The 14,618-nt window shown below is 41.7% G+C and overlaps 1 protein-coding gene across 15 annotated transcripts in view; it reads right to left on the reverse strand.

Annotated features, from left to right (window-relative positions):
• Nucleotides 1-14,618, reverse strand: part of MYT1L (myelin transcription factor 1 like) — a 294,939-nt gene that overhangs the window by 107,977 nt on the left and 172,344 nt on the right. For 14 of the 15 annotated variants that reach the window (XM_081856834.1, XM_081856826.1, XM_081856828.1 and 11 more), the window contains 3 exons: nt 6,591-6,645; nt 6,370-6,403; nt 6,006-6,068 (listed from right to left, as the gene is read on the reverse strand). The exons of the other annotated variant lie outside the window; for it this stretch is intronic. In XM_081856834.1, the coding sequence (XP_081712960.1) occupies nt 6,006-6,068; nt 6,370-6,403; nt 6,591-6,645 (152 nt within the window). The remainder of the gene's footprint in view (nt 1-6,005; nt 6,069-6,369; nt 6,404-6,590; nt 6,646-14,618) is intronic. 15 annotated transcript variants of the gene reach the window in all.

Below are 14,618 nucleotides of genomic sequence, written 5' to 3' on the forward strand. Positions count from 1 at the left end.
TTTTATTTTTTAAGGCTGCATATGCACTCTTGTCAGAGTGATCAACTGGGGAGATTGATAGATTATTGATAGACTGTTAGATTATCAACTGGGGAGGCCAAACTAGATGAAATACTAATTGCATGAATGCAATTGACATGCTTGTTTTTGTTATGTAAATAGAAGCCACAGGGAGACTGTGTGTGTGTGTGTGTGTATGTGTGTATGTTTAGTTTATATCTCCTTCCCCCTGCCACAATTGGGGGGGAAATTGCCTCTCCAAAACTGCAATTTGAATGGTAAAGGAAGCCCCCAAAGGCTATCTATTTTAAAAGAAAAGATAATATTTAACATTATATCCAGCCTGGCCCACAATCCATTAAAAACAACAACAGAGTCCTCTCCTCCAAAACAAAAACAAACAAACAGGCAGGTAAAATGTGTAAATCAGCAGTGATGTCACACGTACAGGTTTGAGTGCAATTTAAGGTGTTTTTCCTTTTTGGGTGATTCTTAAAGCTCCTGATCAAAGTGACCCAACTTTCCCTACCAAGTGGGCAACAAGAGTATTTCAAAATGGAATCTGCAGATTTTCATTTTGTATTCTTATGTTGTGAACAACCCTGATATCTACGGATGAAGGGTGGTATACAAATTTAATAAATAATAATTAAATTCTTTAATGTATTGTTATCATTTTACTGTATTTTATACCATTCACACACACACACACACACACACACACTTTCTTGAGCATTCTAACTGAGAGTGGAAATTGGGACACGAATTCTGAAAAAGAAATAAAATAAAACAGGACCTTTCCAGGTTCAGATGTCGATGTTTACAATGCCAGAGTAGCATTTTGCTTTCATTTGTATCTGCGGCACTTCTTCCCCAATAGCTATGACATCACAATTCTGAGGCATGCATTTCCAATACGCTAATACTGCATTTCTGGGGGTTCTATGCCACCAGCATAACTAATAGCCTCATGAGTTCGCCTGATTCCATTTTAAACTATTGAAGTTAGTGGCTGTCACCACATCTTGATGCAGCGAATTCCTAAGTGATGTGTGAAAAATAAGTGCTTTCTTTGTCTGCCCTGAATCTCCCCACCAATCAGTGGATGATTACAGGATCTAGCATAATCATGAGATTGGGAGAAAAGCAAGTGCCCTGAGTTTGTACTGTTATAAGTTGGCGGCGGGGGGGGGGGGGCGCAGGATCCCCTAAACTCCTGGTTGGCTAGGTCTTCCCCATAATTCCTGGATTTAATCAAAGTTGGGATTAATCAAACTATGCCAAACGCTCCTGGATTCAGTTTATGTTAATGAGCCAGGCCTCTGGCACAGCTAGCTGAGTGTGGGTCATTGGAGGAACAGAGCTAATAATGGCTGAGACATTAACCCATCAATAAAGCCATTAGGAAGGTGAAGGCTATACCAAATGAGGAAGGGTAGGGCCCCTCCTCCAGCTGGGTGTTGGTGGACAGAGACAAAAGGGTGTAGCATTTTGGTTTGGAGGATGTAAGTGAACAGGATGTAAGTGCCTGTTTTACAAACTTGAGAGAGGGGCCAGGGCAGAAGGCGGGCTGTTTTGTGCTGCAGAGAGGGTCAGACGTGTTGTTTGGGGTCTCTTTGAATCTCAAGTTGCAGCAATGGAAGAAATAGGATCTTCTTGGGATGAGAATACTCTGCACTCTCTCCAGCTAGCCTCAGGTTGCATATGTGTGTAAATAAACCATATATCATAAAGTCTGTGTTGTTCTCACTGTCCAAAAGGAAACACAAACTCTGCTACCTCGTGGAACCTCACAGTGCATGGAGACTGGGGTGGTGTAATGGGTAACTATGGTTTGTTCTTAGGCGAAAACTGATGCTCTTCCCTTCTTTCCTCCTCTTGTAGGTGAAGGAAGGAGGGCAAGGAAGGAGCTCATAACTCCAAGGCACATTTCCTGCCAGGTAAACCAAGTTGTAGATTAGGAGTGGGAAACCAAAGGCCCCTCCTGATGTTGTCAGACCATAGCTCCCACTATTCCTGACCAATGGCCATGCTGGCTGGATCTGGTTGGAGTTGGGAGTTCTCCACAGCCTCTGGAAGGCCACAGGGTTAGATTATCACAAAGAAGCGTCAGGTTCCATGCATGAGATAAAGCTTCCCAGTTCATTCTCTCAGGCACAAGAAAGGAGCATGCAACCTGAGGAAGAGGAGCTGCTGACAAAGCACAAAGCAATCTACAAAGCCCCGATCCAATGAGATGTGCTGGAGGATGCAGACACACAGTATTTTGGGTACTGGGGTAAAGGTTGGAGAACTGAAGGAATTGGAATGGGCATGAAAAGAAGGAACTGTTTCAGGAGCAGAAGCAGCAGTAATGTTGAGTTCAATTTAATATGGTCAACACACCAATATTAAAGCATTACATATTCAGACACAATAGCAGCAATCTGCCCTATGTCTGTGAGTGTCTTTATTTTAACGCTGATCTTGGACTGAAGAAAATCAGCCAGCTATACTGCAGATACTAAAATTAATAATTACTGGGAGTCTGCTGGATGAAGCAAAAACCACCTATCTGTTCAAATATTGTCTTCCAGTTGAAAGTCGTGAGCACAGTGTAAGCAAATGGCATATGTCTGTAATAAAGAGGAGGTCCTTCACAGGAAAATAGAAGTGAGCATACTGGAAATCTGGGTACAAATGCTTTCGAATGCAAAACTGCAATATTGTTTCCATTCATCAGAAATTACACCATTTCCTGCTTCCACAAACGCACAATGCTATTCAAAACAAAGACGTATTTGCAGTGTGGAGGGGGTGGGGAAACTCTTTAAAAAAATTAGATAGCGAGTGTCAACTGAAAGCTTCCTTTCCAGTCCTATTAATAAGAGGTCTGTTCCATGGACATAACTGATAATTAGGGTGTTAAGAATTCGCTAACAGCCAGAAATTTTTTTTTGATACTTTTCCAAATTGTCTTGTGAAATGTCCTCAAATTTTCATTTAATTAACAGCTTCAAAATCCAGTCTGTTCATGTATTGACATAGCAGGATCATGTCAAGAAAGCAAAATAATAAAAAATACATCTGAAAGTGAAACAATTTCAACCATGGATCCTTAAACACATGAACATTTATAGCCTCTAATTCTTCCCCTCCCCTGTATCATAAACATATATTAATTAAAATATTTGAAAACTATATCTAAATTCAATTAAAGCATAAAACTGAACTTAATTTGTTAATTATGCAATTCTCAATAAGAACCTAATATTAATATAATTCAAGCACTGGATTGATCCTGGAGTTTGCTACAGAGAAAGGAGTGCATTTTGCATTATGAAAAAATGAAGAAAAGGTGCAACTTGAAATCAAAACTCAAAAGAATCATATTTTCCTTTGGCAAGCTAATAAAGTCAGTTATTCAACTCTTTAAAATAACCCTGTAGATTAGACTGATATATATTTTAAAATGTGACATGTAAAACTATTGCTGATTCTTCTCTATCTGCATTCAGAAAAAAAGCATTCATCATGTTTTGGGTGTTTGTTTGATACAGATGCTAATATATAATTCTAATATATTAATGAGCTGTTCACTCCTTTCAAGTGCCTTCTGAATTTATTTTCTACTTGGGACCTTCCTCTGTCTTGCAGCAAGCCGTGGCTTTATTTTTTCTTCTCTCATCACTTCCGGTCTGTCCTGCTCACCTTCCGGAAGGATGGCTGGGTTTTAAGAATGACAGTGTAGCCAAAGTTTTCTCCCCATTTTGCACACCCACACACCCCTACACTACTCTGCAAATTTGCCTCTGGAGACCGCCTGGTAGTCTGCAGATCACATTTTGAGAACATCTTAAGTCTGAGCAGAAAAACCGTTATTTGCCCTTAAAAACCCATTGCCATTGGGAATCATCAATCAAATTCTAGGACCAATAAATAAGTCGTATGCTGCAGGCTCGAGCTCCACTCATTTATTCACCCACAATTTTTTCCAACACAAATCTTTGCCACATGGGGAATCAGATACAGTATACCAATGCCACTGCTGTTGCTGTTGCTGCTAAAAGTGTCCAGGCGTGGATTAGATTCCTTGCACCGTCGGCAAAGATTCCATTGGTCTGGTGGAATCTCTCATAAGTTCATGGTAAAAGCAAACCCTAGAACACACCAGGGCCCTAATTCTGAAACTGCTGTCTTAGGACTGGGATATTATACTGTGAAGAAAATAAATGGCTGATAAACTAAAGAACAAAACAACACTTTGGATACAATATTTAAGTCCGTCGTTATTATTATTTAGTTCAGGTATTTATATACCACCTAATAGTCAGAATTTCTAAGTAGTGAAATCCACAAAGCCTTGTACTAGGCTGTGCACATCTGTCCAATTGTCCCCCATTATATTTGGGGGAATTGTGATGGCGGCTTCCAGTGGCCTGAGTTTGACACTCAGGAAAGGAAGCACTGAGGCCAAAGTGGACATCTTCGAAAACCAATCAACTAAGTACTTTTTCTTGTGACATTAGGGTGGAACTACTATGGATGGGCAGTCCACAGTTTAGTGTTAAAACATCTGTAGAGGAAACTTCAATCCCCAACATCTTCAGGTACAGACTTCTGTTTGAAACCCTAGAACATAACTGTCAACTTTTTCCATTTTTTAAAGGGAAATTCCCTTATTCCGAATAGGATTCCTTGCAAGAAAAGGGAAAAGTTGACAGCTATGCCCTGGAAAGCCACTGCCAGTAGGCAGTGCTGAGTTCAATAGACCAATAGCCTGATTCAATATAAGGCAGTTTCCTATGGGTGGTATTCAACTAAATACATGTATGAACACAATAACTTCCACTTGCTCAACCGGACTCCCACCCCTTTTCCCATTACACGTGCACCCTGCCACCCCCAAATCTGCTCTGGACAGTTGGAGAAACTCCCAGAACCTATTTAGGAGGCATATAGGGGAAGGAGACAGGGCTGAAGTCCTATTGCACAAGCCAAACTTGTTGGGCTTGTGCGAAGTGCTACTTAGCACCGTGCTGAATGCAACTCACTGTTCCTATTACCCTTTTCATATTAGTTATGGCTTGGCTCAGATCTCCTCTGTGTTATGCTCTGCTGGTCTTTGGATATATGGAACGGATGAGCAGTAGATGTATATGAATCCCTTGAAACCACATGTCAACGAAATTGTACTTTAAACACAGAAACATAAAGACCAATCTGAAGTAAAGTCCATTGAATTAGGTCCAAACAATTGAAACGAAGGATTAACAACACTAAACTAACATGTTGTTACTGGAAATTTTATCATTCATCAAAGTCTACAAGGCCTAGCTACTGTATTAATGGCAATAATATAACCATCTGGATCTCAAAGACTCATTATCACTAATCTGTCCTAGAATTGTCCCTTTGAATCTATCCCCGTCATTTAACTCCCTGTGCTCAAAAATCTAAGTTCTTATTCCTGTTATGAACTATATTAAATTATGGAAATCACAATAGCCAGGGGTGAGGGTGGGGAGGTGGGGATAAATGTAAATAAGGTCTCATTTTAATTTGCCTCGCATGAACCACAAAACGGCATACGTTGCCTGACAAATATAAGCAGAAAATGTGTATTCATGAAAAAGTGTCTTCACTAAAACAGCATTTACACATTCTGTATTTGGGGATTTACTTCTCTCCGTAACTAATATACCTAACGGGACGTAAGTTTGAATAGAAAGTGAGGAAGGAACACCTCAATATCTCAGTGCTTGTTTCCTTTTGTTAGATTTTCATTTTACAGCGCAGTTTTGCATACAGAAAAGTTAATGATTGCGAAAGCGAGACTGCAATTAGAAGCAAAGAATGGAACACAAATAATAATAAAAGAATTATTCGGTACACTATTAGACCCCCAGTGATTGTGCCTAGGTCATCAGCAGAATCATGTCAGGTAACTTGCCTACTAAATCGCTTCATTATTTGTGTACACACACACACACACACACACACACACACACACACACACATATTACCTTCTGTGTCTTGCATATTTGCCACTAACATGACCACTGCCATCACAGCCAGGAGTAGGGCAGCTGTAAAAAGGAAGGAATTAATTATATAGGTGTTAGTGTGCTGCACAGAGATTATATTGAAAGCAGGCGGCAGGTATTACAGAGATGGAGGGCAACAAAGACAGAAAGAGAGAAATCAAATAACTGAAGGAAAAAGGGTGGGTGGGGATGCTTTTTATTAGCAAATCCCAGGGGAATTAATTTCATCAGTGCAGCAGGGCATGAGCAAACCACCAATGAACTTGAAAGTGCATTATAACCATTAAAAGGCATGAATTTTCTAAATTGCTAATGGGGATACATTTACACTCGGCGCACTAACCTGAACAGCTCTTGTATGGCTGGTTCCACGGGAACTGCAGAGAGATGGAAAATATATAAAAATTTATCATCTATCACAAGTACCCCCTTCTCCTGCTGAAAATTGCCAAAAAAGGCTGTGTAAAAAAGCAAGGGTCAGAATGAATCATGCAAAGAGATTCTGGAGGATGAAGGTCACCCTGAGCAGGGGCCTTGAGTGATTTACTGAAGCAAGAGACGTACCTCGAACACCTTTGGACCGTGTGCGATGGCGCTTCTCGTCTGCATCCACCTCCATCTGGGAATAGATTAGCAGGCAGTCAATGCTCTTATCCTGCATGCACAGACTATCAATGCATAGGCTGATACAGTCTCTCTCTCACACACAATTTATTGACAATATTTTAATTCCATTTTATCCTGCAAGGGGAGAGCCTGCATTAAGAGGGTTCTTAAAAAAAATGCTCCCTACATTTGTTTAGAACCAAAAAAATACCCACATGGCGGTTTTTTTAAAATTTATTCTAATCACCTGGCTTATGTGCTCTCTTCCTCTTAACCAGTTTCGTGACTTAAAATACCTGTATAGTAGGTTTCCTTCCCTAACCCCCCCCCCCCAGTTTCTTTATAAAAGGTCTTTCTTTAAAGGAAACCAAACAGAGGGAGGCTATAACAGATTTCTCTGCAGTTTGAAACTGAGGTTAGGTGCTCTAGCATATTGGGAGGCTTTTAAGAGAGAATTTTAGGCAAAAGAAGAAAGGAAAACAGAGTCAGAAGCACAAAAGAGATATTAAGGCTTTGTATGTCTGCCTGGTCTTGAAACTGCTTTTTCTGCTTGTGTTTGCTGTTGCCTCACTTTAGATAACTTGGTCAAGCCACGTTTTATGGATTAATATTATAAACAATGACTTCAAGTTTCATCAGCACAGGTCCTCTAAATGAATCATGCTCCTTAATCAGAGATCCAAAAGTGTGCTCATATATGCTCCCTGGAAACATATATTGTATTCATGAGGTTCCCTTTAATGCCGATGGAAGGACTAGCTCTACATGCATAATAAGGGGGGGGGGAATGTTCCATGCATACTTGTATCAAATGAAATGAATGCAGAAGACATTTGTGGGGGCAGCCAGCTCTGGTGAGGCCCAGAAGCTCCCATACCCAGAAAAGACTGCTAGATGGACGTGACGGGATGGCAAAGAACCAAAGTCATGTCCAGTCATGGCAATGTGAGGATTTCCAGTCTAACAGCCAACAGTGGTACCTCTGGTTACATACTTAATTCATTCCGGAGGTCCGTTCTTAACCTGAAACTGCTCTTAACCTGAAGCACCACTTTAGCTAATGGGGCCTCCCGCTGCCACTGCACCGCTGCTGCGCGATTTCTGTTCCCATCCTGAATCAAAGTCCTTAACCCGAAGTACTATTTCTCGATTAGCAGAGTCTGTAACCTGAAGCATATGTAACCCGAGGTACCACAGTAGTTGAGATGCCTAGCAATCAGCAATCATGTGGTTGGCATTTTAAAAGTAAATTGCAGGTGTGAGGACCTACATTCAGAATGGGACCAAAGAAGAGAGTTAGGGAGTTCATATTCATTTTGGGGGAGGGAGATTTTTAACCCTTCCTTGCTACATTACCAACCAGAATTTCCTTCGAAAGGAGCTTTGCAGGTAGGGGAGGGATGATCAAGGCCACAGCGGGTGTGTGTGTGTGTTTCAATGGATTAAAGCCTTCTATCCCCACATTAGGTTCCTGATCTGGATTAGGATCGTGCTTGCAATTTACTTTTTAAAAAGTCGATCAAGCAACTGTTAATTGTGTGATTAGCATCTCATCTATAGTTTGACCCTCAAACCACCCCCAATAGGCTGTCATTTGAAATCTGGCAAAGGTCTCACCATATTTTCTATAAGATGCTTCTACTGATACATGGAACAAAACAGAAAAATGTTGATATGAACAGTTTATGAAAACACCACGGTGCTTTGAACCTAAGTCCTTCATGAAATAACTAAGAAATGGCCAGCATTCCCTAAAAAAAGAAAGAAAAAAGAAATTTTCAAGAAAAAACTGTGTTGTAATTGAAAAAGACAAATCTCAGTACCAGAGCCCAGTGGGAAGTTACCCTTCATCTTCAAGCGCTGCTGGATGCCCCTCTCACATGTCTTCCTCAAAGAAAGTAGTGAGAAGCTGTCACACTGAATAAATACCTAAAGAGCTGCTGATCATTGCCAGCTCTCATGCACTGGAATTCATTTTAAAACAATACATTTTTCAGAATAGCACACGTTTTTGGATTTAGAACAGAGGTGGGAAACCTGTGGCCCTCCGAATGATGCTGGATGCAACTCTCACCATCCCTGAGTATTGGTCATGTTGGCTGTCTTTTGGTCGCTGCTATTGGAGAGACGTGTTTGGCGTGGCAGCAATTCCCCAGCCGCTACAGACCGTGCCTGGAAACGTTTGAATCGTTCCATTTCACAGAAAGTGGTTGCATTGGATGGCTGGCCCTATTTTGTGACAATGGCATACACCTTTCCGATTGGGGGAATGATATATGGCTGGCCGATATCGCAGATGGCTTGAGGCATTGGTTACAGATGTGAGGGTGTTTGGCGGCGAGCCTTTGGGCTCTTGTGGCGGTTAGGCATTGTTTGAGCTTGTGTGGGGGAGGGGAGGTGTGGCCATCACCTGCCCCTCCATGCTTAAGGGTATTCCGTTAAAGGAATCCAGGGATGTTGATCTTGTCCGAAGCCCGGTCAGGGGCTAGGGCTTTGACACGACCCTGACAGGAACACCAGGGGGAGCTTGAGTTGGTTTGCATCGACAGGGCTCCCCCTACCAGTGTTTACCCTTACCGGACTTCCTGCGCAGCGGGCAGGAGTCAGATATAGTCGGGTCCAAACAGTGCCTAAGCCAATACCGCTCACATTCTGTAATTCAATAAAGTTGTGGCCAAATTTGCCCAATAACATAAACCTAATATCTGTGTCCTTGTGTGAGTTATTATCCAATGAGGGGGTGGCTGCGGAGTCTGGACATGCAAATGAGAATCACAGACCAACAACATCTGGAAGGCTTTCCCAGCACAGAGTTTTGTCTATTCTGTTTATAAGTTTCATTCAGCAGAATATCATTACTGTCTTTTTAAGACAGGAAAATATTACTGTTGTGCTATTAGGAATAAAACTATAAAGCAGGTGAGAGATTATCACACACAGCTGATCATCCTATTAAAAGAAACCATAGATGTCTCACCAGAACATCTAAAAGTAATGTCTGTTATGGACCTTCTATGATCATTATGGCTAAAGTTTGGTTAGCTTGCCATTGTAACCTCATGTTCTCAGAAATCAGCTACCAGAGTGGATAAAGAGAAAAGGAAGGCTGTGTATACAGTCCCATTTACTCTGCATTCAGTGCCTTCTCACCCCTGGTTTGGGAAGCAGTGTACACAGGATATTAGCAACAATCCATGTCTATCCTTTTATTTCTTGTGATGCATTTCGCCCCAACTAGTTTCAATCTGAATTGAGAAAAAGAATGACCTAGCTGCATTTTAAACTGATAGTGTACACAGCCGAACTCCAAAAAAGAACCTGAAACGAAGCAGAGAAAATTCCTTGCAGGCTTTATCAGTCATGTCATGTCAGAATAGCCTTATTTCTTTTTTCTGATAGAATTACAAGCTTAGTGGATCAGGGGAATGCCATGGATGTAACATATCTTGATTTCAGTAAGGCATTCAGTGAAGTCTTCTATTATATTCTTGTGGAGAAGTTGCTAAAATGTGGGCTAGACAATGTCACTGTTAAGTAGATTTGTAGCTGGTTGACCGACCAAACTCAGAGATTGCTCACCAACAGTTGTTCGTCATGCTTGGAAAAAGTGGCCTTGGGGTGCCACAGGGTTCTGCCCTGGGCATAGTGTTGTTCAGCATCTTTTTAAATGACTTAGATGAAGGAATGAAGGGGGTGCTCATCAAATTTTCAAATAACACGGAACTCAGAATATATCTGTGATTTCTGCATTGCAGGGGTTGGACTAGATGACCTTCGAGGTGCCTTCCAACTCAACAGTTCTGTGATTTACTCACAGGTTAAAAAATGCTAAAGAAATTTGTGTTATCCTTTTCTGCAAATCAACTATAGTTTTAGGTTATCCTATAGGTTTTCTTTACACTTAATAGATGTGTTCCTTTTATCCGTTCCCTTTAAATACAAACTAGGGCCTAATGGAACAAAATTTGTAAAAACAAAAACAAAAACAAAATAAAATTGTTTACTATGTTATGAACCTGCTTCTGTTTCAATACTTTGTGATCTTTGTTTTGGATTCAGTTTGTGTTAAGCCTTTTTCTTTTTCTTTTGCCTCTGTCTTTATTGTGAAGGGAACTGTTAGGGATAGAATCTTAAAAATATTATGTGATCATGTTCTGCCCCCTGCCCCCGCCCCAAACCAAGCTAGGAAATGTATTTCTACAGCTGAAAAGGTGATCATGCATATGTTTTGCTGTTTACAAGTAGGTTCCCTCCTGGAAGTCAGAGCAGAATATTCTGTACAATGATAAAATGAGACTCTTAATTTCTCTGTTTTACTAATGAGTAGTTTTCAGCTGATACATTAGAAGCTATAGAGGCTGCAAGGGGCAATTGTGAAATACACTGTACTCATCTGAAAATGCCTTTACTAAAATCAATAAAATGAGAGATTTTCTGGCATTTTAAATGTGCCTGCTCATTCTACCAGGGGCTTGAAGCAGAGTCAAGAAGCCAGTCCAGCTTTTGCAGGAAACATTCTTAACCCGTGGTCTATTCATAATCTAATTAGGTTCATCTGCCAACCTGGCTGTTTTGATTTGCAAATGTATAGGAATGAAGCAGCTCAGACAGCTCATCACCAAAACTGCACTGACATTGGGCAAAGCTGATACTCTGCTCAACAGATCCTTTGTGAAATGTAAGTTGCTGTTTTATGACAAAGCCACTCAGAGCAATTAAAAAAACATACATTTCTCGATAACAGAACTCTAATAGCATTCATGCCTAAGAAGTCCTTTTGTGTTCAATGGGGCTTGCTCCTGGGTAAGTAGGTATCAGATTGCTGCCTAAATTAGGTCTTATTAATGCTACAGAGATGCCTTCTTTATGCTGTGGGCAGTTCTTGAGAAATATGACCCTGATTTTGATTACTGCTTCTGTAATTTTATCAGTACTACTTGTAACTGGTGTTTATTTCAATTACGGACAAGCTAGAATTGACACCAAACACATCTGTATTCCATGGTTGGGATTCTTTTAGAATATGTAAGTAAAAATTAGTGGCTATGTTTAAATTGATGCCATAATTGGCACTTGATGCCATAATTGGCTAATGTAGTATTCTTTGGCCATTGTCAAATAAAGCCTTTCCTCCTCCCAGGAGGGGAGGGGTTGTGATCTGGAGATGATTCCCACGTCATACAGAGGGCGCTCTGCCCCCTGCTTCAACTCCAGGGCTGGCGCCACGCCCCTCCCCAGTTGGGCACCCAATAGGGAAGCTCGACGGGGGTGTGGCTTGCTGCTCAAACGCAGCCGCGCCAGCGATCCCCACCATTGCACACACATTTTCTTCGAGTCTGGGGTTACCATCGTGGGTGCGAGTTTCCTGGTTGTCGAGAAGGGGCATGCGCTAGCAAGAACTCATGCCACTGCTGAAGGCAAAAGCTGCGCTGTTGGGCCCTCCTAACAATCTAATCATTCAGCTGGGTGAGAGCGACCTGGCTAGCAGGAAGAGTGTGGACTTGCTGTGGAACATGAGAAAGGTCTTGGATGAGTTGGCTGCCTTATTTCCCAGAACAGCCCTGTTCTGGACCTCTCTCTTGAAGAGAAAGGTTTGGCGCAGTGCGCATAACATTATGGCCTTTGAGAAATCCAGGGAACTCTTGAATCGCGCGGCAGCGTGCAAAGTGCGTTTTATGAATGGCCTAGTTATATCTCATGATGATATCCAGATTGGCGACCAGACCCTATTCCGGGATGACGGTGTTCATCTTTCAGATCGCGGAAACAACATATGGCTGGCTAACATATCCAATAGTCTTAGGGATTGGTTGCAGCTGTGAGGGTATTGGCGGCGAGCCTTTTGGCTCGGGTGGCGGTTAGGCACTGGAATGTGTTGTTGGTGTTTCGGGTGGCAAGGTGTGGCCATCGCCTTCCCCGGCAATTTTGGGTATTCCGCTAAAGGAATCCGGTGGTCGTGGATCCTGTCCGATGCCCGTGTGGCGGGGGGCCATGGCACGACCCTCGGTGACATCAGGAAGAGAGCCTATAGTTGGATTAGCATCAACAGGCTTCCCCTACTGGTGGTTAATCCCTCCTCAGACTCACCCCTCTACCAGTGGGTGGAGTCTAATGTTCCGTGGTCCAATGCCTAAGCCAATACCTTCTCACATGCTGTAATCAATAAATTTGTGGCCTTTACTTTACCCATTAACCTTACATTCTGTGTCCACGTGTCTTTATTCCCCAAGCGGGGATCGGGTCCTCGAATCACAAATAAAACTGAAGCCAACAACCGCCAGTTGCAGTTGCAATTCCCCTCTCCACCAAACAAGCGTGTCACAGCTCAGGGATAAAAAGCTTGCCTTGTTCCACTACCCAGTTTTCGAGAAGAGGAACATAACAGGTGACATGATAGAAGTTTATAAAATTATACGCAATGTAGAAAAAGTGGTTAGAGAAAAACGTTTCTCTTCCTCTCACATAATAGTACAACTCATGGGCATCCAATGAATGCTGGAAGATTTAGGACAGACAGAAGAAAGTGCTTCTGCACTTGTTAATTGGACAATGGAACTCACTGCCACAGGAGGCAGTGACGGCCACAAACTTGGATGGCTTTGAAAGAGGAGTGGACAGAGTCATGGATGGCTATGTTGTACCTCTACTGCTGGGAATCACAGGCGGGCAGAGTGCTATTGCACTCATGACGTACTTGCACGCTTCCCACAGGTATCTGTGAGAAAAGGGTGATGGCCTTGATGGGCCAATGGCCTGATGTTCGTATATTTATATTACATTATGTATAATCTGAATAGTCTCGCTAATGCCATCTCATTTTGGTAAACTCTCAAGAGCGGAGCCAAAACTATCAGTCGCTTTGGCTTGAAAAAGCCTAAACTCGATTTTTGGAAGTCAGCAAAGCTCATCTGTTTAATGGATATTCTGTGTCTGTCGTGCACAGTGAGATAGGCCTGTCACTATTTCCCCCCTCACCGAGCCCTTTCGTAAAGTGTTTGCATATGTCTTGTTTCCCTGCTTCTAGGTTCTCTCTATGTAAGTGCCAGGACATTTGTTTCTCTGCTGAACCAAGCTGACCAATCTAGTTTCCTTCATAAGGACGAAGAACGGGATCCTCTAATTAGCACAGCCTTCCCTAACTGGCTTCCACAAGCCCCTACTTCTTGCCACTGCATATAATATTGATGGGATATGTCACCGGAGAAGTGAACTCCCTGTGTCAATCCTGTATTTTAGATTTTCAACAAGAAGCAGTCATGAGTTCAACTATCCATCTCTCGTGTTCATCCTACCAGATGCTTCTGTGAAGCACACATGGCCTGGCTGGAGCTGTTCCATGTCCTGGGTGGCCTAGCAAACATGATTGATAACACTGTGGACACTTTGAAATGGCCTGAAAAAACAATGCCAAAAACTATGGAATTAGCACTATGAGTGCCTTGTTCCTTATACTATGATAGGACAAAAGTTTTCTTTTTAGAAAGCTTTAGAAAGTGTGTGTGTGTAGCAGTTATAATACCCTAATTAACAAAACTATTTTTATCTGTATTTAAACCCTTTGCAATCACCTATGCTTAAACAATTGGCTGTTCTACAGTTTACAGATAAACAAATATTTTGGTTTCATATGAGAAATTGCCTATAGGGCTGGAGAAATGTTTATTTGTGCTGATCGTCAACAAGAAGTATCACTGAGTTTGTTTTTTTGTCATTGCCTTAAAAGAGATTGGGGAAAAAAGTATTAGTGTCCAAATCAACATTTTATTCCAGGGGCCTCAGTGATTATCTAGGCATTTCTGCATTTCTAAAGTTCTAAAAGGCATGATGGCCCCATAATAAAATTAATAATGTATTTATTCCAGATAGCTAAAAAGCGTCACATTTTCTGAACTATATCTCGCTTAAGAATTCATCACAGATTACTTATTGATTTATTGCCTCCCATACATGCATCTCAAGGTGATGTACAAGTTGGCAGCATATTGG

Source organism: Podarcis erhardii (genome assembly GCF_964252035.2).
Source record: "Podarcis erhardii genome assembly, chromosome: 3".
Classification (NCBI taxonomy): Eukaryota; Metazoa; Chordata; class Lepidosauria; order Squamata; family Lacertidae; genus Podarcis; species Podarcis erhardii.